Below are 24,758 nucleotides of genomic sequence, written 5' to 3' on the forward strand. Positions count from 1 at the left end.
GTTTTGCTTATTCAAAACCAAAAACAAAAATAAGGACAGAGAGCTGACTATATGGATGTAATGATTGTTGTAGTCAATGATTCTTATGCTCTGTTGTCTGATAAAAACATGAATAAAAAAATAAATAAATAAATAAATAATCAGCTTGAGTTTGCCATCCCTGCACATAGCGAGCCACACCAAGGCAGGTTTCCATGTAGAGGACGAGAGCGACTTTCAGTGCTGGAAAATCAATAATATTTTGTCTTCAGGAAGAGGGCTCTAACCCTACTGTACAGTCTTTTCTGATGTGCTACAGTGTAAAACCTGTTTACTGGAGGTGAAAATGCTGTCAACATCGAAATGCTCAGCTTTAATGCCTGATATAAAATATTTTCTAGAAAAGTAATCAAATGTAGTAAATTACATTACTTGATAAAATTAAATAATTAAAGTAGTTACATTCCTTGTATATAACTGGGTAACAAGTAATCTGTAACATTTTTAAAGCAACCTTCCCATCACTGATTGGAAAACAATGTCAAAGTTCAGCAACACTTGTGTTTTAAAGAACAAAGTGGGTGATGATAAACCATAACACGTTGTCACTCCAGCTAGCTGTACTGTGCAGCAGTCTCCACTTTTTCATTAGGAGGCAGCTCAAAAGGAAAAACATTTCAAATGCAAAAAAAAGAGCTGCCTCTAAACAGTGATTTGTTTATAACCATGACTGTGTTGTGATCTTGGGATAGGGAAAGTTCTCCAATGCAGTGGCTTGCTTTATTAGAGATGTGAGAAAATAATACTAATTATAATAATAAAAAACATAACAAATTGACCAAATATAAATGGAATAACAAATTATGCTTTAAATACATAGTACTTAAACTACTAAGGGTTTTAACATGTGAATACGTCAGTAGATCAGCACACAGAAGAGATGTAGTGACATTAACATTTTTTCCTTGTATAGGCCTAATACTTTTATTCAGTTGTTGCTGCTCATGGGAATATGCTTTGCCAAAACTCTACTTGAGAGAGTGAGAAGGGGTTGCGTGTTTTGTGTATGCCATGTCACAGTACTCACAGCATTTTAGTATGCGACAAAGACATGTTGCATATGAATCAAGTACTTTAAAAAAAATCTGCGCCAACTAAAACAATTAGCAAAGAGCACTCACCACAAGTACAAGATGAAAAAGCTATTGAGCACGGCATGATGACCACTATATCAAAAGACAGATGCCATACATCCATTCAGTACAAACACAAAAATGATGAGTTTATTCTAATGTTAGAGCAGATATAGCAAACATAGCAACTAGATCAACAGAAAAGCTAGACAAGTGCTAAAGTGTACCTTATTATACCTGTTACAATTCAACATTTATCATAAAAAGCCATAAAAGACGAGAGAAAAGATAATTATTTTGCTTGTAATTATGATTCTTCGATGCTTCATACACAGGTAAAATGGGAACAAAACATTCGTCAAGGATGTGATAACAATGCGGAGCTAGACAGTGACTTTTACGGAAGTGCTGACTGGCATACACTGAGCATGTAGTAGGTACAATATGACACTAGCCAGTTAGACATTGAGTGAATATGCAGATACTCCACTGAATACGCTGTCACAGTTAAAGATATACAGGAACAGGTACATACCTAAGTGCATTTTCTGTAGGTTATAATATTCTCATCTTTTGCTGCTGTTTCCTGTCTATTTGTACAAATTCTTTGTTGTTGTATGGTTTAATGTATCTAATGATTTGTTTTTGTCTGTAATATTATGTATTGGCGAAGCCAAAGACAAATTTCCACTAAAGTGGATAATAAAGTTAATCTAATCTAATCTAATCTAATCTAATCTAATCTACCTAAAAAATAATTAATTAATTAAATTGTCATAGTTCATGGGGGCCCTTCTGTGTGGAGTTTGCATGTTCTCCCCGTGTCTGCGTGGGTTCTCTCCGGGGTCTCTGGCTTCCTCCCACAGTCCAAAGACATGCAGCTCAGGTTAATTGGTGACTCGAAATTGCCCTTAGGTGTGACTGTGAGTGTGTATGGTTGTTTGTCTATATGTGTCGGCCCTGCGATGGTCTGGCGACCTGCCCAGGGTGTACCCCGCCTTCCGCCCAATGACAGCTGGGATTGGCTCCAGCCCCCCCGCGACCCTTACAAGGACAAGCGGTTACGGAAAATGAATGAATGAATGAATGAATGAATGTCATAGTTCATGTGTGCACAGTGCATGCTTGCAAATTGCACTTAATTGTCTAATCAATCTACTAATTGTTTCAGCTGCGCTTGTATATTTTCATATGGTTTTTGCACATAACTCCTAACTTATAAAGTAGTGATCTAGTAATAGTAGTGGAGGAAAAATTGTCATATTTGCCTCTAAAGTGTAGTGGAGTATAATAGGAAAGTGGCATGAGATTAAAATACTTAAGTAATGTAAATGTCCATCAGATTTTTACTTAGGTACAGTACTTGAGTTAATGTACTTGGTTAAATTACACCGTCAGCATAGGGACGCACAGTTAGTGAAATTACAGTTATTAGGATCAACGTATCAATTATAGTAGTATTGTCATTTTTTATTATTGTTATTCATTAAAATGGTGACAGTAGCGTGAGGTAGTAGTGTGTTAAAATCAGCGCCGACAACATTAAAAAGTGACGTTTGGACATGCGAAGTCGATAGTAGTTAAGTCGTGTGTGAGCCTCGTGAGTCAGTGTTAAAACACTGCAACAATACAACAAACCTACGTAGCCATTTCAGCCGACACCATGCAGATGTTTTGCAACCTGTTGCTAACGCTAAAGCTGTGGATCACACACAAATGCAGGTAGATAAATCCCGCATAAATGTTTATTACCTTTGTTAAGTTCGGCTCAGGCAAACGTGTACTTTTCTGTACTTTAAATTTATTTTAGTTTTAATTTTCATTTAATAAAGAATAATGTAATGGTAAAATAAGTTTTGGTGTCAGTTTTTTCTAAATCAATACAGATAATGCACGCTTTATTGAACACACATCAGATGGTATTCGAATGAATTATCTGGGTATTTCTGACATCAACACACATAACTGAATCAAAATCGAAGCAGCTGGATCAATATTGAATCGAAATGAATCGAAATCGAATCGGATCAATATCGAATCTAATCAAATCGAATCATGACCCAAAGAATCAAAGTTAAATTGAATTGTGAGGTTCTTGAAAATACCCAGCCCTAATCATTAGCAATAAAAACACAAAGCGCAGCTGAGACTGAAGCGACTATCTCTGTTTTTGCAGGACTTCGTCATAAATTAAAGTATTGAACAAATTGGTACTTTGTCATCATGGCAAATGAGGAAAGTTAATAAGTGAATGAGGGAGTGAGGTGTATGGTGTAGGTGGCACAGAAGGTGCACTAAGGGAGGCGAAAAATTTCACCCTGCTGTGCTGCTCCTGTGTGTGTGTGTGTGTGTGTGTGTGTGTGTGTGTGTGTGTGTGTGCATTGCCAAGTTTATGTATGTGTTAAAGCGTTTGGGTTGGTATAAGGTTGTCAGTACCCTTGCGAGTATCTTTGTTAAAAAAGAAATAAACAAAAAAGAAAAAGGATACGAAGAGCTCCCAGTACTAAAATTAAACATCTTGCAGTGTTTCCTGTTTATTATGATATCTAAAACAGTATATGTATAATAGAAACTCCCCAATTTTCAAATTTGAACTTAGGCAATTAGCTTTTAAACTTGGTGAGCTGGAAAATAGCCCATGCGGAATGCTCCTTTGCCAAACGCTCTTCTGTTTTTCTCATTAAATTAAAAAAAATCCTTAAAACAGAAATGCTTGAATGCATGTTACAATAAATATAGTCAATTCTACCCGTTCCAGTTCTGAGTGCACCTAAAGCTCAACCACCCAACCTCCCAAAAATAAATGCTTCATTTCTCCCCTTACTTGATTAAACAGGTTAAAAGGCACAGAATTAAATTAAATGAGCTGGGAGAAATGGGCATCCAGCATCGTTTTGCTAAATCATGTGCTAGTAATCCCATAATCAGTTCCATCGTGAGAGTGGACAAATGTCTACTTCGCCAAGTTGGGAAAAAAGTGCAGAGTACCAAGCGAGCCAATTATCTCGCTTTCCATAGAGATCTGAGGCTCCTGCAGTTTCCATCTTCACTACAAAATCATTATGTGCCAGACAGACTTGGGGGATGCAGCCAGAAATGTACTGTGCCCCCCCCCCATGTAGTGATGCCAGCACAACAATGCTGATTCAAGATTACAGAAGGACTTGCTGATAAATACATGCTCAAACGGTGCTCTGAAGAGTACAAATCTGTACTTAGTAAATTAAATATTGACTCATATGTGACATGTGTTTGGCCACTGCAAGGAAGTGTAGGCCAGGCACCAGCACACTAGTGCTGCAGTCCATTTTCTACCCATCGTCTTTGGATATTGGAGGTTATTCATCACTTTACAGCAGCAAAACAGCTGCATTTCAGTTACAATTCAGAAAAATGTCAGTCCTTGTAATCCACACAGTAGTGCAGAGTAAACACAAGTAAACTGACTTTATCCAGTTTGTAAATCTGACCATAAATCTAAATAAAAGACATTACAAACACCATCATTTATAATGTAAAAAGTGGCCAATTCTGGATGAAATTTCCATTTCCACATGAGATTTAATACAGTTTTAGTTGAGTGTTGTAGTTTTTCCTCTGCTAAAAAGAAGGCAGTGTGACATAATACATATAGAGAAGCTATTTTAGCAGCTCTAAACCAGTGCTCATGGCAATTTAATGATGAAACATCCATCCTGCTTACAGTGTTGACAATATATTACAGTGTTTTTTTTCTTCTGTCTTTTGAGATAATTTCTTCTTATCATCTAGCAGCTGAAAAACCTTTGGCTGAATAACATTGCTTTTGGAATTTACTTGTTTACTATAAGCTTTCACGTTCAGCCTGCCATCCACTCTTTTCCCCTTGTGCTTTCCAGATTTTTGTGCAGTTTTTTAAAACAAATAACACTAATGAATTCTGTCCATGCTTACCATTCAGAATGTTATGTGACAGTTTATGTCAAATGATGCCAACAGAGTGAACGAAAGTAAAGGTCCAGTGTTGATAAGTCTAGCGTGTCTTGTTTCCTGTGACACTTACTGGGATGCAGTTTGGTCAATTTGGTCTGCTTTTGTCAGGCTCATTACTAACGACCCAAAAGTCGTAAGCACAAAGTCATTCAGACGAATGGGCAACTGATTCTTTGGACAGTTTTGCTGACTGTTGTGTTGTCCATAATCATCAACAACATGGGTCCATCAGGTTACAGGTTAGGTGTGAAAGCATCCTCATATTTTGATTTGTCATTTCTGTTGCACTGGCAGCACGTTGGTGTAGTGCTTAGCACTGTCGCCTCAAAGCAAGAGGTTCCCAGGTTTGAACCCGGGTTAGGGTGGGGGGGGCCTTCTGTGTCGATAGTAGATTGCATGTCCTCCCCGTGTCAGCGCGGTTTTTCTCCGGGGTCGCCGGCTTCCTCCCACATTCCAAAGACATGCAGGTTAGGTTAATTTGTGACCTTAAAAGTGAGCATAATTGGTTGCAGCCCTGCAGTAGTCAATTTTGTTTATAAAGCCCATTATCACAAATCATAATTTGCCTCAGAGGGCTTTACAGCGTACAACATCCCTCTGTCACTGGACCCTCAAATCGCCTAAGGAAAAACTCCCCTAAAAAAACCCTGTGACAGGGGAAAAAAACTGTAGAATCCTCAGGAAGAGCGACTGAGGAGGGATCCATCTGCCAGGATGGACAGACGTGCAATAGATAAAAAAAAAAAACAATGATATCACAGTAATGACATAGAAGAAAGAGAAAGAGAGCGGGGACCGGGCGACCTGTCCAGGATGTACCCCACATCTTGCCCAATGACAGTTGGGATAGGCTCCAGCCCCCCCACGACCCTTAAGAGGACAAGCACTTACGGCCAATGAATGAATGAATGAACTTCTTTAGTACTCTCAACCTAAATTATATTAGTGTTCCTATTAGTAATAATGTGACGTTGTTCTCTATTGCAGTGCAGCGTTGTGGTTTAGGGCACTTTCATCTTGCAATTTAATAAAGAAAGATTTCTTTTGAAAATAATAATTGATTTCGTTTAATTTGATGGTTATTCAGGATGATGAAAGACTGGAGGCTACAGTCAAAAAAAAAAAACATTTTATTTAATACCACAACACTTTTACCACAAAATCAATTAATCTATTATATTCCAAGTAAAATTGGACTGGTACTGACATAATGAAATAAAACAAATTATGTGAATAAACACTGACATCGTTTATAAAATTGTCTTTCATTAAAGTAAGACGTTTTTGTTTTTTTGGTATTTTGTTAAAATTTTAAATTTGAAGTGTGTTCTTTTCCCAAAGCAATGAAGAGGTACAGTTAGTTTAGGCAAAGTCAGACAAAGTGCTGATGTGTGTATGTAAGTGTGTATGTATTCATTTATTTTCATGGGTGTTTGTGTGTGTGTGTGTGTGTGTGTGTGTGTGTGTGTGTGTGTGTGTGTGTGTATGGACACGAGCCAAATGCAATGTAAGGTGAATTGGAGAATTGAGAGTTTGATGGCAAAATGACTTGTTAGCGGAAAATATGCTTATTCAAATCCCTGGTGGATCTTTTCAGTTTTAGCAAGGCAATCAATTTGTGGGCAAGTGAGTCCAGGCTCCATGGATTCCCAATGTGTAATGTAGAAACAGAAATGTTGCAAAATGACAGTCCTTTCAATGCATGCTGAGCAAATAAACACTTACTCCCCTTGTGTTATGGAACTGAACATTTAAGTCAGTGGGGGCAGCACTTGCTTTACAATCTTCACTTTGGTCACATAGCATGAGGAGTGAATAGATATCTACCGCTCATGTTGAGTGCCTTTGCTCAAATACAAGAAACAAAAAAAAAACAAAAAAACTTGGCTCTACATCAATAAAAGACAGATTGTACATGCAGCTACTATTTTCTCTTTCACCAGGACTTAAGGATTAAGAATGCTTTATTGCCATAAGAACTGCATTTGTTGCAACTGATTTCTGATGCTATTTTATTTTTTCTAAAGAAACCGAAGTAGGACGGAAAAGGGGGGGGCGGGGGGGCATAGTGATTTAGCATTGTGTTTGTACCAGTGTTTTTCAAAGGAAAGCTCAGTCACTGCACAGCCATTATTTGTGGAGGCCAGCCCTTGCCCCCATTCATTGCTGAAGTAATACAATGTGTAAGCCCATTTTAACATTGGAATATCACTGGAACACTGTTATTACAATGTTATGGAAATACAGTCATTAAAAAACAGTCATTGAAATATTATTGAAATACAGTCGGCGAAATGTTATTGAAAAACAGTCCTTGATATGTAATTAAAAAGCAGTCGTTAGAATGTTACTGAAATACAGCCATTTAAATGTTATTGAAACAACTGGTTACATGTAGACATTTGAAACACTTCTTAGCAAAATTCAGTTTAAGCTAAAACTGTACTGCAATGTGCTGTTGTAAACTGTTCCAACAACTAACTTAAACTTCACTTTACTTCATCCCCATGAAATCCTCATGCTGTACTCAGGGAAATTTCACTTGTAAGATTTCATATTTTCCTGATTTCTAATCACCTTTATTGTACTCACAAGAAATTATGCATTGCAGATTTGTTGACTGATAAAGTCAACAAAGTGTGGCTAGGACTTTACTTCTCTACTCTACTACAAGACACTTTTGGCGTTGATTTTGTGAGGATTGTGGACAAAAATGCTAACAGGAATGTAATTTTTCTCCAATGTCCATTTCCTAACCAGTGTTATGCTGTTGTTTTGAATAACACCCCTGCTCATGTAGGCCACATACATAAACTGACCATGATACAAATCAACACCCCTGTTTCATAGTTGGCGTTACTGTGTTATTCTTGAAAATACCGCCTGAGTAATGGTGTTAGTGTTAGAAATCACTTAAATCCACCATTATATTATGCTGTGTTCCTGACAACTCTGAACATTTGGCATTGTACACATGAAACGCACGACGGTCGGAAGTTAGAACTTTCAACTGGGAAATTCCAACCTCTAACTTTGGCTGTAACGCAGCATTTGTCGATACCTCGAAGAGAAAGGAAAAAATAGGGATTGATTTGTCCCTCTAACTTCTTTTTTATTTACTCTTCATTTCTATGTTATCATTTTTAGTGTCAGCCAATGATTGCGACTCCGAAGAGAATGCAGAGTTGACCTACTACACCCTGAGTCCAGACTTCACCATTTCCCCTCATGGGACCATCTTCCCTGCGGGGCCTCTGGACTACGAGAGGCCCAACCACCTGTACGAGTTTGTAGTGATGGCCATTGACAAGGGGGAGGTCCCTCGAACTGGCACAACTACAGTACGCATTCGAATGGCTAACGTCAACGATGAATCACCTGAATTCTCCCAGCACGTGTAAGTAAGAGTCGAGATTCTAAACCTCTGGTTCTCATGCAATTGGTGAGTGTTAAGGAGATTAAACTGAGTATTCTGATGAAACTCTGGGATAGCTTTAAATGCAAAAGCTGTTATAAGCTCCTCTTAGTCTGTGTTAGATTTGTCTGTGCTGTTGAGGGTGGACCACACGACTGCACCATGCTATACTGCTGTACTTTAGTTGTTAGCAGCATTGCCCAGGATCCCTTGCTGCAGACAAACAATCTGGGTCAGCCTCTCTAGGTTAAGTTCTTTTGAGTACCAGAATGATCCAACTAGGTTAGTCTGCAGCCATTTTGGGTGCATATATACCATTCAAACTTTTGAGTTGCTGCATACAGTTGGGTTTTCAGATATAGTGTGAACAGGGTGTATGCAGATCCTTTAAAAGTCCTAAATTCAATTATACAAATATTAGGCCTTAAAAGTCATTAAATTGTCTTAAATTTGAGTTTCTGAGGTCTTAATTGCCACATTTTTAAAAATCAAAATGTATTTATCCATCTTTTACTTTCTTTTAGTCAAAATCAGTCAAGCTCTCTTGTGTGAAAGTCCATATTTCTGATGTTACAGATGTTTAAACTTATGATTAAACTTAATAGTCTTCTGATTTTATCTTTACTCTTACCTTTTAGCAAAATGTATCTTAACCTAACTCATTCTAATAACCATAGTCATACATAAAACCTACCTCTGCATGACACTACATCTGTACTTACCTTTATATTTAACCTGCAATGACTGAATATGAAAAATATGTTTTGTCCAAAAATCAGACAGAAATTTGGTTAAATATTATATTGAAAAGGTCTTAAAAAGCAGTCAATGTCAGCATCTGATACCTGTAGACACTCTGAGTGTGAGAAGAAATCCCAGATATTAATTAATTTTGAAAATATTCATTAAATGTAGCCCTGGTGGTTTTTCAGCTGTTGTCTGGCAAAATTATTTGGTCAGGGTCTAGAGGAAAATGTTGCAGTTCTTTCATTTGCGCTTCTCTCCTTTTGATTAAAATGTTCAGTCACTATCTGGTAAAGATACACTTTAAATACATCTAAATGTAGTCTGGCTCTGCACATAACAGGCTAAAGCGTGTATGGTGAACATAGAGAGAGGCTGAATAAAATGAACTCAAGACTTTTGGAGTCGGACCTTAACGCCTTTCCACCTGAGTGATGGGTGAGGATAAATTGCATACCAATTTATTAGTGAAGAATATAAAGTACAGAGAACCAAAGCTGTGTGTGTGTGTGCGTGAGCGAGAGAGAGAGAGTGTGTGTGTGTGTATGTGTGTGTGTCCTGCTTTGTCAGGTCAGCTCCTCACAGCTGCTTCCCAATTCAACATCGCAGCTGCCGTTACCCACATTTCCAGTGCCCCCCCACCTCACCCCCCTTCAGTGCTGCTGTGGTGCCTGCATCTTTTAATTGCTTGATTTTCTGGCAGAGAGCTGGGCAGATTGGTGAGGCAGGGTCAATCAGCCATGCCCACCAGCACCCTCAGGAGGCCCCGAGCCTGCACTCACACTCTTGCGTGTGTTCCAGAATGTGTGTGTACTCAGTAATTGAGAAGGTCCCAGCAAAGCGGGGTATTGGTATGTACAGAGTGATGTAGTTATAAAGTGCATTCATGCATCATGCATCTGATATGCATGTGTTTATGTTTATGGTGGAGGGGAATTACTTTGTGTGCGTGCGCGTGTGTGTGTGTGTGTGTGTGTGTGTGTGGGGGGGGGTAGTGTGGCAGTGGGAGAGACTGCGCACAATTGTGTGTTGGGTCAATGCATGTGATGGACAGAGATGAAAAAAAAAGAGAGAGGTCATTAAATATATCATTATCGAGACAGAAAATCTGGCCTATTTGTATCGATTTTTGGAGTTGGAAGCATGCGATAATGAGTATCCATGTGTGTGATTGCACAAGAGTGTGTGTTCTGCCAGTTCACAGTGATTATCGACTGCAAGGCTAAAAATCATACTTATCAGTGTAAGTCGGTGTTATTGCAACTTTCTTTTTGAAACTGGCTATGACGTGATGTTTGTTATTGACGGTTAGTGCAAGATGGTGAGAAAGAAGGAATGGAGGGAAAGAGAAAGTAAATGAAAAGAGAACTATTTGTTTTTTCATGTTTCCACAAGTTCTACACTCTAACTCTCAGATCTACCTCTTCACTGCATGGCTCTTGCTTCTTGCCGAGTGACAGAATAGTGGGCTTTCATCTATATGCTGTCACTTTGCTATCAGGACCTTATTACTGTACCTACCATCACCTGCCTGTTGCCACGGAAACCACCCTGGAAGCCTTCTCCCGCTGTTGCATGTGTGTCTATGGAGCTTACATGTATGTATTTTTGTGTTTATGTCTGTATTTTTTTGTTTCTGTGACTTCAGAGATTAAGAACATCATTTTTCCATGATAACAATTTTGTGCAAAAAATTTCTATTAAAACTATTTATGATATGATAAAACAGGAGGAATTGATTTCAGGTGTTTGAGACGGACAAAGGACAGAAGGTGTTGCTAAACACTTGTCAGGCTTCCAGCTCTGCTCACTCTGTACTAATGCAGTTTACAATGACAGCAGTACCAGATGTACAGCTTGAAATTAGAGGTCGTTTCCCAAGACAGTGGGACCTTTTTTTCACACAGAGGTAGCAAAAGCAGGCTTCTCATTTTTAGTCGTGGACAGTCAGTTTGCCGGCTCAAATGAAAACTGTCACCGGTAGATAATATCAGCTGCTGCTGCAGCCTAATTAACTTTAGCTCTGTGAGTTGGTTGAAAACAATTTCATCACCTGACTCATGAACATCGGAACCCAACAAAAGGCTCTAAGATATGCAATCTATGGCTAAAAACAAGAAATTATGACCACTCAAAACCATGTCACTCCCATTTAGTGTTCTGCCTCGCTATATTTGCTTTTGTTTGGTGCTGTGTCTCTTGGATGCCTAATGCTTGGCAGCTGGTATCTACTTTCTTTAAGGGGCTGACCTCACCTGAGCAGTGTGGGGGCAGGCCTATAAACGTCTTAGGTCCTTACCTGGTTTTCAGAAGCCAGATCATGCTTTCTGTAGCATGTGAGATACTTTGGCATATAAACACCTTAACCAACATCTGCCACCTGTGTAGATGCATATGAAGTATGTTAAAAAGAATAAATAAATAAAAAGACAAAAATATAATGGTTAAGTCTGTAGGTGTATGTATCACCTACATGCTAAAAATTAAAGTTAAAGTTTTGCACCTGCAATGCCGATAAATTAGATTGTCACTCCGGCCAAATCCAGTTTTAAAGCCAAGAGAATCCATCCACACCTTTAGAGACAACTCTGTCTTTACAGAAATAACTGAGAGTGGCTAGATGCAGAAGAGTCAAACACACTGCTGCACCAACACACACACACTTGCATGATGTTAAAATTGTATTTACACATACAAATATCCAGGTTTCTCTATGTTCAGTGTAAACATCATCATCAGGATAATAGTGGGAAAGTACACATATTGACCATTTTTTTTAGGTTATTCTATTAGTTTTGGCTTTAGCACACAGTTTATATTAGAAAGTGATGGAATTATCCCCAAACAATTTCCACAGTCGAATACGACTCTTCAGGTATTGCCTATTGATGACAGTTAGTTAAATAGTCTTTAATTTATTTGTAGAAACCATGCAAATTCTGTATAAAACCAGATGTTTAGCACCCCTACACAGCCCTAATGGAATAGTCTTTATTTTCATAACCAAATTTTCCCACAACTGCTACTATTTAACTGTGAGATTAGCAGTTGAATCAGACTCCTTAGATCAAATGGCCTAATAGTCGACTATTTAGCCCCCGGTAAGTGATTATTTTACCTCCCATCTATAAAAACCATACTGAAGATTCAGCACATTGAGCCTCCAAACTCCATAAGGGTAAACACACAGGAGCCCAGCAGACATGGGACTATTAACAGAGGCAACTCTCATAAACTGGTTCACATGAAACACTCTGCTCACTTATCTCACACATATCTAACCCCCCATTTTAATAAGATGCCAGATTTAAAATGTCAGAGCCCTCACTTATTATCTTGCTATAGCAAACACTGCTGCTTCAGTGCCCATATTGCAGCCACATCTGATACAGTTATTACTGCTGCTCGCCAGCAGCCCCATCCACCCCTGCGTCCACGTAATTCAACAAGCAAATGGAAACATACTATTGTAAGCACTGATTAATAGGGAATCAGGCTGCTTTCCAGCAAATAAATAAAACAATCAGTGAGCAGCAGTTGGACGGATCAGCTGACTGTCCTGACCCACAACTATTCACAACACACTCACACAGACACAGTCCATTACCCACTCTCTTTCCTCTATTCTCCATTTCTGCCTTATCTGGATAAACTAAATGAACTCAGTAATTAAATTCAGTAATTAATTTTCACAACTGACATCAGGCACCGGCCTAAGGGACGCATCTATTTTTCTCCCCAGATCAACGGAATTAAAACAAAAAATAAAACAAAAAAGGTTAAAAAGTAATTAGTTTGTTGTGGTATATGTTTGTGCTGGTTTTCAATTGACTGCAGCATTGATCTGACCAAATTAGAGTTGTGGTAGAGCCCAAATTGCGAAGGGCGTACCACTGCTCCTTGACTGCTTGGCTTTTTGCTTCCTCTCAGTGATCTGTCCTGATCTCTCCTCTCTCTCCCTTTCTCTCTCTCAGACACTCGCAACAGCAGTTCTCATGCAGTAGACGCCTACAAGCATCTGCTTCAAAGCATTAGAGAGAGGTATTTGTTGAAGTTAGGTTGATGTAAGTGTCAAGTAAGATTAACCTTAAAATGCCTTTTGAAAAATGTGCCATAGCAAAGGATCATTATCTACACAGTATGTAGTTTGGAAATCAACATAATGCTTGGCTTAATATTTTAAATGTAATGGCCAGCAATGTATGTACTGTATAGGTCTGCTTTTATGCTGTTAAAGACACAGAGGCTGTGAATTTATCCTTTTTGCCCTGTCATTATTGGGAATTGTGTGTACATCTTATCTTTTTCAGTGTACTTACTTTTAATATTTTGAGTTAACACTTGCAGACATACTACATTTGGTAGTTTTGTTTTGTTAGTGGATTTGTTCCACATATGTGAAATCAGTGCTCTTGTTGGCATGCACAGTCTGCACAATCACACATGTTGGGTGGCACGTTGATTCTCGTGGAGCAGAGTGGTTGACAGTTATGTCACAGAGATTTCTCTGGCAAGGCAGATGTGGAAACATTGGTTACAACAGTGTCAGCTCTCTCTAAGTAAGCAAACATTGCTTCTGACAAAACAGTATCAACACAAAGTCCATTTAGCAGTTGTTCTGGAGATTTGTTTGGAGATTGTAGCACACAATTGCTCACAGCAGATAGTTTACCCAGGTGCTATTTTCTTGAGAAGATAGTGTGTTTTAATCAAAAGCTCCAGACCAACTATTTAATAGACCTTGTGGGGAGGTGTTTTTTGTAAACTGCCATCTCCAAAGTCAATAATCAAATTCAAGTCACACACTTATCATCCTACTTAATCAATTAATAGCTTTATTTTTTCCTTTTGATTATTTTGTACTTAAAATGTATATAAAAACTGTAACCAACAGTTCAAAACTTTTTACTGTAATTTTACTGTAAGATGTTTTTTGGACTTCTAGATTTGAGGTTTGTTACTGTAGCAAAGAGTAACTGTTTTGTTATTTGAATTTTACATTGTTTTATTTTATTTATTTTGCTGTTGGACTGCTAAATGTATATAGCACTACATTCCATTTACTTGAGTGTAACAAGCTCTTCCATTAATTATATTTCGGAGGGACTTTATATCAGACAGTAAAACACAGATTACCAGAAGACATGCTATTTTTTGTTGGGGAATAATGCCCTGCAGTGTATGACTAGTTTTAAAATGTTGTTTACGGTAAATTTGTTGTTAAATTAATCGAGTAATAGAAAAATAATAGTTTGATTAATGATAAAAAAAGTGATAGATTAATCGATTTATCAAAAAATAATTGATAGATTAATCAATTAATCAAAAAATAATAATCGATGGATTCATCAATAAAAAGATAATAAAGTTAGGTGCAGCCCTAAAAAATAGCACTTCAATAGTAAGTCTACCTCAGCTGTAGGCATCTTTATTGGTTTTGAAAATCCTTGATTTGAATTTCTTAATAGAGTATCACAGGTATGAGTTCTAAAACCTGGAAATTTGCTTATTGTTAGAAACCTTAACTAAAGTCTGCTGTTAACACAAGTTAAAAAGAATTTCATGTTTTGTTCTACGACATAAAATCTGTCAGTAAATACCCCACTTGTGGGGGGTGTTTCAGTACTTTTCGATCATTTTCCAGCACATTTCAACAATCTTGCGATAATATCAGTTATCGTGATAATTTTGGTCATGATAATCATGATATGAAAATTTATTTAACGTTACATCTCTACCTGGGGCACTCTATGGCTCTTCTCTTTCTCTCTGATCTATGTTTATGCTTTTGGTAGTTTTTTTCCCATGAAGGATGTATGCGCCAAATATTACATCATCACGCATTATGCGTAAAGCGCCAAGGCCCTGCAAGTTGTTGGACATTGTATGCCAATGCCCATTTCTTGTGATTAGCCCAAAGTGGGCCAGGTCCGCTGTAAATCTGTCTGAACCAAGGAGGGACCAGATGCATCTGCCAGAGCAAATAAGACATGAGCTTGCAGATTTGTCTGGTTCTCGGGCTAAGGCACAGGCCCAATTGTTAGCCAGCTCCCTTTGAATCTATGATGATTACTCTGTCTGCATCTGTAATGAAGAAGTAGAGTTAATTTGGGGAGTCAGGACAAAAGAGGCTTAGTAACCCGTGTGAAAGAGTCATGCATAAATTCAACTGCACAGACAGCATCTGTAATTTAGCCATCAAATTGCAGGCAGAAAAGCACAAGGAGGCCTTAGTTCTTTTCGGCTCTCAGGTGAGATAAATACAAGCAATTATCTAATGATCTTTCAAATAGCTTCCTTAGACCACAAGTTTAAGCTGTTTGATCAATGCAACCTATGTACCCTTAGAGAAACTACATAATAAAGAAACATAGCACAGCCTCTCCCCTTGCCTGACTTCTGTATCGATCTGCAGGGAAGTGCGCGGCTTGCAGAGTGTAAGCTGAAATTACTCAAATGCTGCAACAACACTCTACAAACAGAGCAAACGAGTGGCACATTGCTGATCTTCCCAGGCAGAACTAGTCCAACAGTTGTTGAGGCAGAAAGACGGCAGTGACAGAACATGATCACAGTGTTCAACTCCTAATGAGAGTGCCTTGTTTTCAGTGAAAAATGAATAGGCTTTGTCACAAGGGAGGAGTGACAGATGGATACGCATTTATGTCTGGCTGTCAGAGTTACTAGACCTGCATTTTGACTGTGCATGCACATGTGGGCAGGTAATGATTGATAAACGGCAGCAAAAAGCATCCATCTTTTACTTTGAGCTTTAAACACAATATGCAACAGGACACATTTTTTTCACTGTCTCCATCTCTAATGCAATGATCCGCCTTACTCCCTCAGGTTATGATAGTGACACTTGTTAAGTGTCAAAGTGTTAAAGGTACATTATTATCTTTTTATCTGCTTAAATGAGCTTAATTCTCTTTTCCACATTCTATTTACTTATTAATGAAATTATATTTTTTACTTGCACCCTCATGTTTTATGTGCGCAATGCTGTTTTATAATATGTGCTTTAATGTTCTTGACGTTCTTACTCTTGCTCATGTCATAAGGGGGCAGGGGAGGGGCTACATGGGTTTCTGGCATCTTATTTGTTCTGTAAACCTTTTTATTTGGTAGGCACTTCGTGCTTGAGCTTGAAACGTGTTATATAAATGAAAACTATTATTATTATTATTATTATTATTATTATTATTATTATTATTATTATTATTATTATTATTATTATGGAGGATGTGGACATTAATTTAGTTTCTAACATTTAAAAAAATGAACTAACCCTATCAACAGAGTGTGAAGAGGTCACACCTTTGACTGTATGTCAAAGATGCCTATTAATCGTTTTGCAGAGATATCTACTGCTGAGCAGCCAGGGACGGACCATCCCTTCTGTAATAATACATCCTGGCTTTAGTGGCAATAGTGGGTCATTGCAGCCTCTAGTGTGCTGCAGGAGAGGATGAAGAAGTTGAGCCAGCTGGAGAATAGAGTCAACGTATACAGCTTGGAAGTTGCAGTGAAGAAGTTAGTCAGTGTGTAAGAAACACTGTCAAAAACAGCAAAACTAGAGTAAATATTGATGTGGCTTTCCGACGCTGGAGACAGCTCTTGGAGAATAAAAAGATGTGATTAGATGCTGAACCTGCAATGTTTCCTTCAGATTGGTAAGCAGGGTAAGAAATACGGGGGGTCTTGGACTGTCTGAGATCCTTTGATTGACACTTGAAATCCCCTGAAAGCCTCTTGAAAAATCTTTAATTTTTTTTTTTTTCACTCGCTATTGTCACTAAAAATGCGATTTGAAAGTGTACTATGTTTGTATTCATTATTTAAATAGCAAAAAATGTATTCGCAAAAAAGAATACACAAAAGTACTGCCTCTGGGAAAGCCTGCCTTTGTGGGTGGTGCTGTTTCACTTTTTTCCCGTCTTAACATGAAATAACAATGAAAGCGCAGTGGAGACACCACTCAGCCACCTCCCGCCCAGCCACACCCCAAAACCTGGTCAGGTAGGGGATGAGGGCTTGGCTCAGTAAGACAGAGACCAAGACAGAGATGTGTTGTAGTTGCGTGAGTAGCTTTATTGTTAATAATACTAGCCTTGGTGATATGTGTGCAAAGCGTGTACATGCAGTAGTTATAATCTTGTATACTGCGTATTGAATCTGTGTAAGACTTCTGCATGACACTGAAAAACTAGACAGGGGGGACCCCACAAGATGGCAGCCTTATTTTTACCGGCTGTATTCTTGCTCTGCTGTCAGTTATGAGTTGCCTTTACTTATGAGTGATGACTGTAAATTGCAAATGCATGGACACTGTAGTGGACCAAAATTTAAAAGGTGAAATACCGCCCCCATTCTGTTGGATTGGATGGCTGGAAATTACATAATGCACCTTTAAACCAATGGCAACTGCACAGAGAACAAGTCATAGTCTGAGAACAAGTCACAAGTCTTTATACATGTTCATTTGGACAAGCCAATTTGCATTTCTGCAAAAAAATATTATATTTGGTGTTGTACTGTTTAAATCATTGTTAAGCTCAATCTTTAAAAAAAACAAGTTGTCTTTGAATATTAGCTTGAATATTAGTCATCATCTTTCATCAATCAGTGTTAATGTAAACACTAGAAGAGTGCAGAGGTACTCCATTCGAAATTTGGAATAACATCTCATTATTAAAATGCCTTAATCCTAATGCCAAGGTACTTCTTGATGTGTAACTATTGACCCAGAGAGGCTGGCATGGTGTATGATGCGTTTAAAACTACTATTCCCACAAGGACAGCTGAAACATGTCCAAAGAATGCAGAGTGGGAACCTCATGTCAACAAGGCAGAAAGGCCAGCCTTTCAAGAGAAGTTTTGCTTTCAAGCACACCAGTGGTTCAGAGATGTATGTGTTAGGCCAAAAGGGAGTTCAAAGCTGAAGTTCAAAGTGCTACTCTAAGATACAAAGACAAAACTGAAGGGGAATTTCTGAGCAAGAAGCTGAGCTCAGTTTGGTATGCGTGGGCTGATGAGAGATGAGAAATGCATGTCAAGGCAAGTTAGTTTGAATGGGATATATATATATATATATATATATATATATATATATGAATAAATGCACACCTTTGTGAATACATCATTCTAAAAAGCATCTTGTTTGCAAGTCCCTACCTTGTATGTGTTCTATTCTAATGTGAAAGCATTTGTTCTGTTTTGTATCTGTCCCAGCATTTAAGTAACTCTCTATATCATAGTAAATGATGGATTGCATGAGCATTGTGTATTTGACCTTCTGGTTAAGTGCTTTTGTTTGTTGCACAAATATGAGATCATAAGACTCTTGTACATTGCTCAGGAAAGCATCTTTTAATGCTGAAATGCCTTAAACATCAAATTGCACTGGGTGAGCATTACTTGTGTAGTAATTTGTAATAATTGTGGAGGTTGTCTGTAATCTTAATCCCTTGCTTAATTTGTTAAATAAAAATTCCACCACAAATTAGTAACCTTATTCCACATGCATTGGTAGCTTGGCAATTTTAGCAGTATTTTAGGAGTAGTGTTAAGGTTTTTTTGTTTTCTCCAGTCTCTTTAATGGTCAAGAATTATGAAGGCTGTGTTGACAGCTCCACATGAAAGTGTTGATTGTATTTTGGCTGTGGGAGGCTCACCTTGCCACGCATCATATAAACCCATTCTCAAATCCATCAGAAAAGCGAAATCTCAACAAATGATTAGATGGATGACGTGACAATATTTAAGAGAGGAAAGAAAAGGAGTTCATCACAGTACATTTCTGCTAGTGGTGCTGTGTTGCATTTCTGTGTCAAAGAGTAAAGTTGTAGTTAAATTGTGCATCATATTCTGGGGTGAAAATCAGTATATTCGAGCAAAATACAGACCTCGCTTAACCTTAGCCATATGGACCACAGGAGTGCGTGGGTATTTCTGTCATATATGTGATATCACAATGTCAGATGTGTACATGAAATGTGGTTTAAGTTTCTGACAAGGAAGTAAGTGCATGTTAAAGTAATCCTTGTAGGCAAAAAAAGGTTTCAGACTGTTCTGAATACTCTTTCCAATGTTTTTTTTTTTAATTTTCTCTATTTTAGAGACAAGCCGACATCAACTTGTGACTGCACTATGCTACTGCAAGTGTTACATTGCTGCATGTTGATACATGCTAACGTGGGAAACGTCATCTTTTTTGCGGATGTTGTTGACTTCTGCCAGATTTTGGATCAGAATTCTGCTGGAACATGTCTGTTTGTGTCTAGAAGCTTTTAGTGGTACTTTTTCATGGTAGAATGTGATTTAGACAGAAAGTGAATACTGGTGTTTCAGCACAGACAGTATGAGGAAAACAAAAGCTTTTTTTGTCAGTAAAGCATGTTAACATGTTACAGAAGAAACCTTAATGCCCAGGCACACCAAACTTCACCAGTGGCACAATGTTGATCAACGACCAACCATCATCTTGGTGTGTCAGGGTCTTACATACAAGTATTAACCTAAACATTATGTACTTTATGTCAATAATGCACTCTTTCCCCCTCCCCTTGCCCACTGATAAAGAAGCCAAAAACACACATACACACCCTTAAAACACCAACACAACCAAAAAATGTATTGAATTCTACTGCCTACTCCGTCTTGTTTTTATGGCTTATCACAGGAAAGGGAAACTGATATCACAGCCTCCCCCCTACTCAATACTCTCAGTCTGTCACCCGGAAAGTTGTTAGATTGCAGGTATTCTATAATGGAGGCTGGGTGGTGTGGGCAGTCGGATGTCTGTGCTGCTGGTGGTAAACCTTCCTTATGTCTTCCAAAAGTGCATTTCTAATGTTATTTTGAATTTGCCCCACTGTAGTTCTGCATGCTGCTTCTCTTAACTGGTTTGTATTTTTACAGCTGCTCAGGGATTGATTAACATCTGGTGCTCATGATGAAAGCAATTAACTCGCTGGTGTTACAAGAAACTGGTTATGTGTAGAAAAGATACCTCTCACATCCAACATATGACATTTGACTTGTAGATTTTTTTTTAGTAGATGTAGTCTGTTCACTTTTGTTGGAAACCATTTCTGAATGCCAGTGTTGTGTGCCCAGGATCACAGCTGAGAACCACTTACCTTTTGAGAAAGTCACAGTTAGAACTTTTGTGGCTGCAGTTGTAAACATTTGATGAAATTCTCTTTGCTCACAGTGTGCAACACAAGCACTGGTCCAGCCATCACTCAGCAGACTGAAAAAAAAGTCATGACCTGCTGTATTTACCACATTTCAGATTGAAGAAATGGCATAATATCTCAGGCGAACATGACCAGAGATGTGGTTTTTGAGGCTTTTATGCTGTTTATTGTGGCACATGCAGTGGGATTTATCCAGAAGGTCTTTAATCCTTCCACTCTCATATTTTTGCTTTTAACATTTTGTAACCATTTATTCCCTTGTTTTTTAGTCCACTGAATGACTAAATTAGAACTGACACTAATGGGGTTATAATGTATAGTGGGCGATATATCGACTATACTCGATGTATTGTGGCTTGTTCCACATGCGATATATAAAATGACTATACCGTGAACATTGAGTGGAAATTGTCACGTTGTTATATGCCACCGGTGTTTGGGTTCCCTCGTTCTCTCCCCTGTTTCATCGCCTCTCACACATACACACACACGTGTACAAAAAGCAGGGCTTTTGTAGAACTCCAGACTGTGATCATTTATTAATATTATTATTATTATTATTATTATTATTATTATTATTATTATTATTATTATTATTATCATTATTATTTTTATTTATAAGTCACATTTTGCGACCGTGGTGCACCACTATGACTTGCAAATACTGTTAATATATGAATTGGAGAGCTGTTAGTTTCCAGCTTAGAGTGATTTTAGTTGTCAAGTTTGATAGTGCTGCCCTAACAGTCAAAATGAGTGGTAGTGGCTGTCGTGAGGTGTGTGTTCGTATTTGCAGAGCCCCGATTGTGTCTATTTAGTCACATTTTGCGACTACGCAGCACCAGTATGACTTGCAAATATTAGTAATATATGATCTGGAGAGCTGTTTGTTGCCCACTCACAGTAAATAAATCCTCATGGTTAAAGGCGCCATAGTATCTTTTTAACTGTCTGTTAATGCAAACATCCAACTGTTGACCGGAAGCTTCAAGTCTACAACTAAAATATAGACACTTCTGGCCTGAGACAAGCTGGGCTCTTCAAAATTAAAGCTCCATGGGTTCCGCTTTGATTAATTATAACAATACTTTTTTTTTATAATTTCATTATAAAAGTACTTTATTTAACTTCTTTATAACTGCATTTTCTTAAATGTCATTATAACAGTCTGGTATTTAACTTTATTATATTACAGTAGCTATGTTAACTTTATTGTAACTGCAGTTCATTCAGTAATTTTGGAATTTATGAGTTAACATTAGTTTAAAGGACATTTAAAAATATCAAGGTTGTGATATAGCCTTAAAATATCACTTTATTATTATCAAAGCCATATTGCCCAGACCTAATTTATAATTTGGCAAACATACTGGTGCCTTTGCTTGTTCTGTAAATGCATTTGCTTGTGACTCACCTATGATTCATGTAAATTGATATTTTTATATGGGTATTGCAGCCTGTTTCCATATGAGCATTTTTGTTCTTCCTGCTGATGTATTGAACCACTGGTCAAACATGAATTAGAATTAGAACTTATTTGAAACAAAATTGTCAAATGTAACTCATTTCCACCTTTACAGTCATGTAAGGAGATGTGTCCTGACACAGAGAAGTGAAGGCAAGGTGTTGACTGTGTAATACTTTGTGTTTTATCAGATATCGGACATTCGTCTCGGAGGACGCAGGCCCCAACACGCTTGTTGCCACAGTGCTGGCGAAGGACCCAGATGGTGACAGTATCACCTATAAGATCACCACAGGAAACGAGGAGGGCAACTTTATCATTGACAGCCAAAAAGGTCAGACATGCTGCATTTTTAATCATCTGCCCTTTTTCTTTTGTTCTTCTTATCTGCACATTGGTTCTCATTTAACTAAGTATTTATGGAATTTAATTGTTATTATTGCCAGTTTATTTATTTCCATTTTTATCACTTTTCAAGCACGGCAATACACAGACATCTTAATGCAAAGACAGTGCACAAATAGCTGGGGAGGATTTTCTGGCAATGGTGTAGAGTGGGACATTATGGTGAGAGAGGGTCCCTTTCAAACAAGAACATAAAGTCCCTATAACTCTGGCCTGACCCGAGAATTGTCAAAACATTCTTATCCAAACTCGTCACATGGTGCCGCTCTGTCAGTGACCTTCTACGTCTACTTATGATGTTTTAGGTATCCTTTTGCGTCAGCTGTTTATGCTCCAGGATGCTGCTACTCTGATGTCAACAAATACACATGGTGGCATGACACTGCAACGTCCTTATGTTTATGTAACAGCACGTGACAACCAACATGGCTGTCATGATGGTTAGTATTAGGCAACAAAGTCACAGATGGTTAGGTCTCGGCAAAAACGGCACATGGTAAGGTATAGAAAAACCATCTTCACAGGAAGCGAACTCTTGACTCCCGCATGAAAGTCAGTTTTTGTGGGACCCATCCACCTCCACACCTACCTGCTCTATAAGCGCGATCATGCTCCTTATATTACATAGTGACCGGCACACTTATTACCTAACGCAATCCTTCAGAGTTTCATGCTCACACAACCTGTTCTGTCTGGCTGTGTTCTCAAGTGACACTGTCCATGTGGGTTGTATGTGGAGGGGCCTGGTGCTGTCCAGCCGCATTCCAGTAGGACACGAAGGGTGACTTTTGCCGTCACGCTTGTATGCTGAAAGCACTGACAGAGTGGATGTATTTGAAAATTTTGGAGTGAGAAGTGGCCCGGAAATGCCCTCTTGGAGCCTTTTTTTCCTCTTCTCTCCCTCCCCATTATTGTCATAATTGTTGTGATTTTTTATGAACATATTAATCAAATGTGTCTTTCTGTTTGTCACTGCAAGATCAAGATAAACTTTATTGTCCCCTGAGGGAAATTTGTCCTGGGCTACAGTACTACACAAAGCTGCAATCACAAGCTTTATTATACAAAAAATACAGCATGAAAAACACAAGACAGTCCAAACTGGTACCACAAATTAGATGTCACCTGCAGATGAAAAAAGAAAGTTACATGGCCTTCCTGTATTGCACTTGCCCTATAATATTACCTTGCTCTATTATTAGAACAGATCAGAATAGAACGTTAGGCTGCTCAGGGGCCTGTTATTGTGCGATTCACGTAAATTACCGTTATGCGCAAACTCTGATATCTCCACAAAGATTGTTTTTTTCTGCAGTTATTTTCACCCTGCTTTACTCTCTGACCTCCCTGCTATATTTACGTACACCGTATAAATGTAAAAGCTCTGCAGTTTGTCAAGCATGCCTTTGGGCGTCCTGAAAATATGCTTCATATAATGTGTATAGTATAGTTTTATGTCCTTCGCTGTATCCACTATTCTGTGGGCGATGATGCTTCACCAGCCTTCCTCTTACTGCAAGAAGATTTGTCAAGGATATTTAAATCCTGACAGGTCATGTCATGGAGACGTTAGAATAATCAGCCATACTGTGAGGAGCGTTTCCACGGTGCCTTTGTAACAAAATACCGTCTGAGGTTTATAGTCACACATCTCAACTTCCTCTGAGGCAAGAGCAGCAATGCCAGAAGCAATGTGAAATAGGAAACTGCGTTAATGACGCTCTGTGTGTGTGTCTGTGTGAGTGTGTGTACCAGATAAATGGGTGGGGTGGGGCAATTTCATAGTGGTTTGACCCCTTTGTAAATTGCAACCCCCTCTGAATCTGCATATCGTATTATAGGGTAATTCGATGACTTTTACAAATTCAATTACTTAGAACTTCAAGGCACAATTTCCTCTGTTCACCAGCAATGACATTCACTGTCAGCTGATTGTAGCGGTCATTTTATCGAGGAGGGAGAAGACTTGTAGCATATAACTTGATTCCATCAGCTATCAAATGATGAGCACAGGCTTGCTTTGCCATTTATATTCTTTGACTCTTGGGCATTTGGTCACATTGCCAAAATGTTTGCCCGTCATTGCCTATTAAAGGTTATCTTTTTATTTCAACTTTGCATTTTCAAACCGACAAGCTTTGTATTAAAGTTCAGTGTAAAGGCAAATTTAAATGTCTGTGTGTCTGTCTAGAGGACATCTTCCAATTTGCCTGCAAAATTTCTGCTTATTACTCCATGTGCATGCTGTCTTCTCTGCGGTTTAGATGCTAATGTCATCTGCTGACATTATTTGCATTTAACGTACATTGATCACTTCAGCCGTACATCTGCTAATCCATACTATCACTATCATTAGAGTTTATCAATGGAATTAAACATAATTTTATGAGATAATACTGGAAGGTGGCTGCAACTAATTATGTTCACTGCAGATTCATCTT

At 38.3% G+C, this 24,758-nt stretch overlaps 1 protein-coding gene across 2 annotated transcripts in view; it reads left to right on the plus strand.

Moving 5' to 3' along the window:
- LOC121943534 (neural-cadherin) overlaps positions 1-24,758 on the plus strand; it is a 398,280-nt gene that overhangs the window by 141,434 nt on the left and 232,088 nt on the right. For both annotated transcript variants that reach the window (XM_042487073.2, XM_088081016.1), the window contains exons 6-7: positions 8,232-8,481; positions 22,104-22,246. In XM_042487073.2, the coding sequence (XP_042343007.2) occupies positions 8,232-8,481; positions 22,104-22,246 (393 nt within the window). The remainder of the gene's footprint in view (positions 1-8,231; positions 8,482-22,103; positions 22,247-24,758) is intronic.

Source organism: Plectropomus leopardus, chromosome 1 (genome assembly GCF_026936395.1).
Source record: "Plectropomus leopardus strain MGB_pleo_1.0 chromosome 1, ASM2693639v1, whole genome shotgun sequence".
Taxonomy (NCBI): domain Eukaryota; kingdom Metazoa; phylum Chordata; class Actinopteri; order Perciformes; family Serranidae; genus Plectropomus; species Plectropomus leopardus.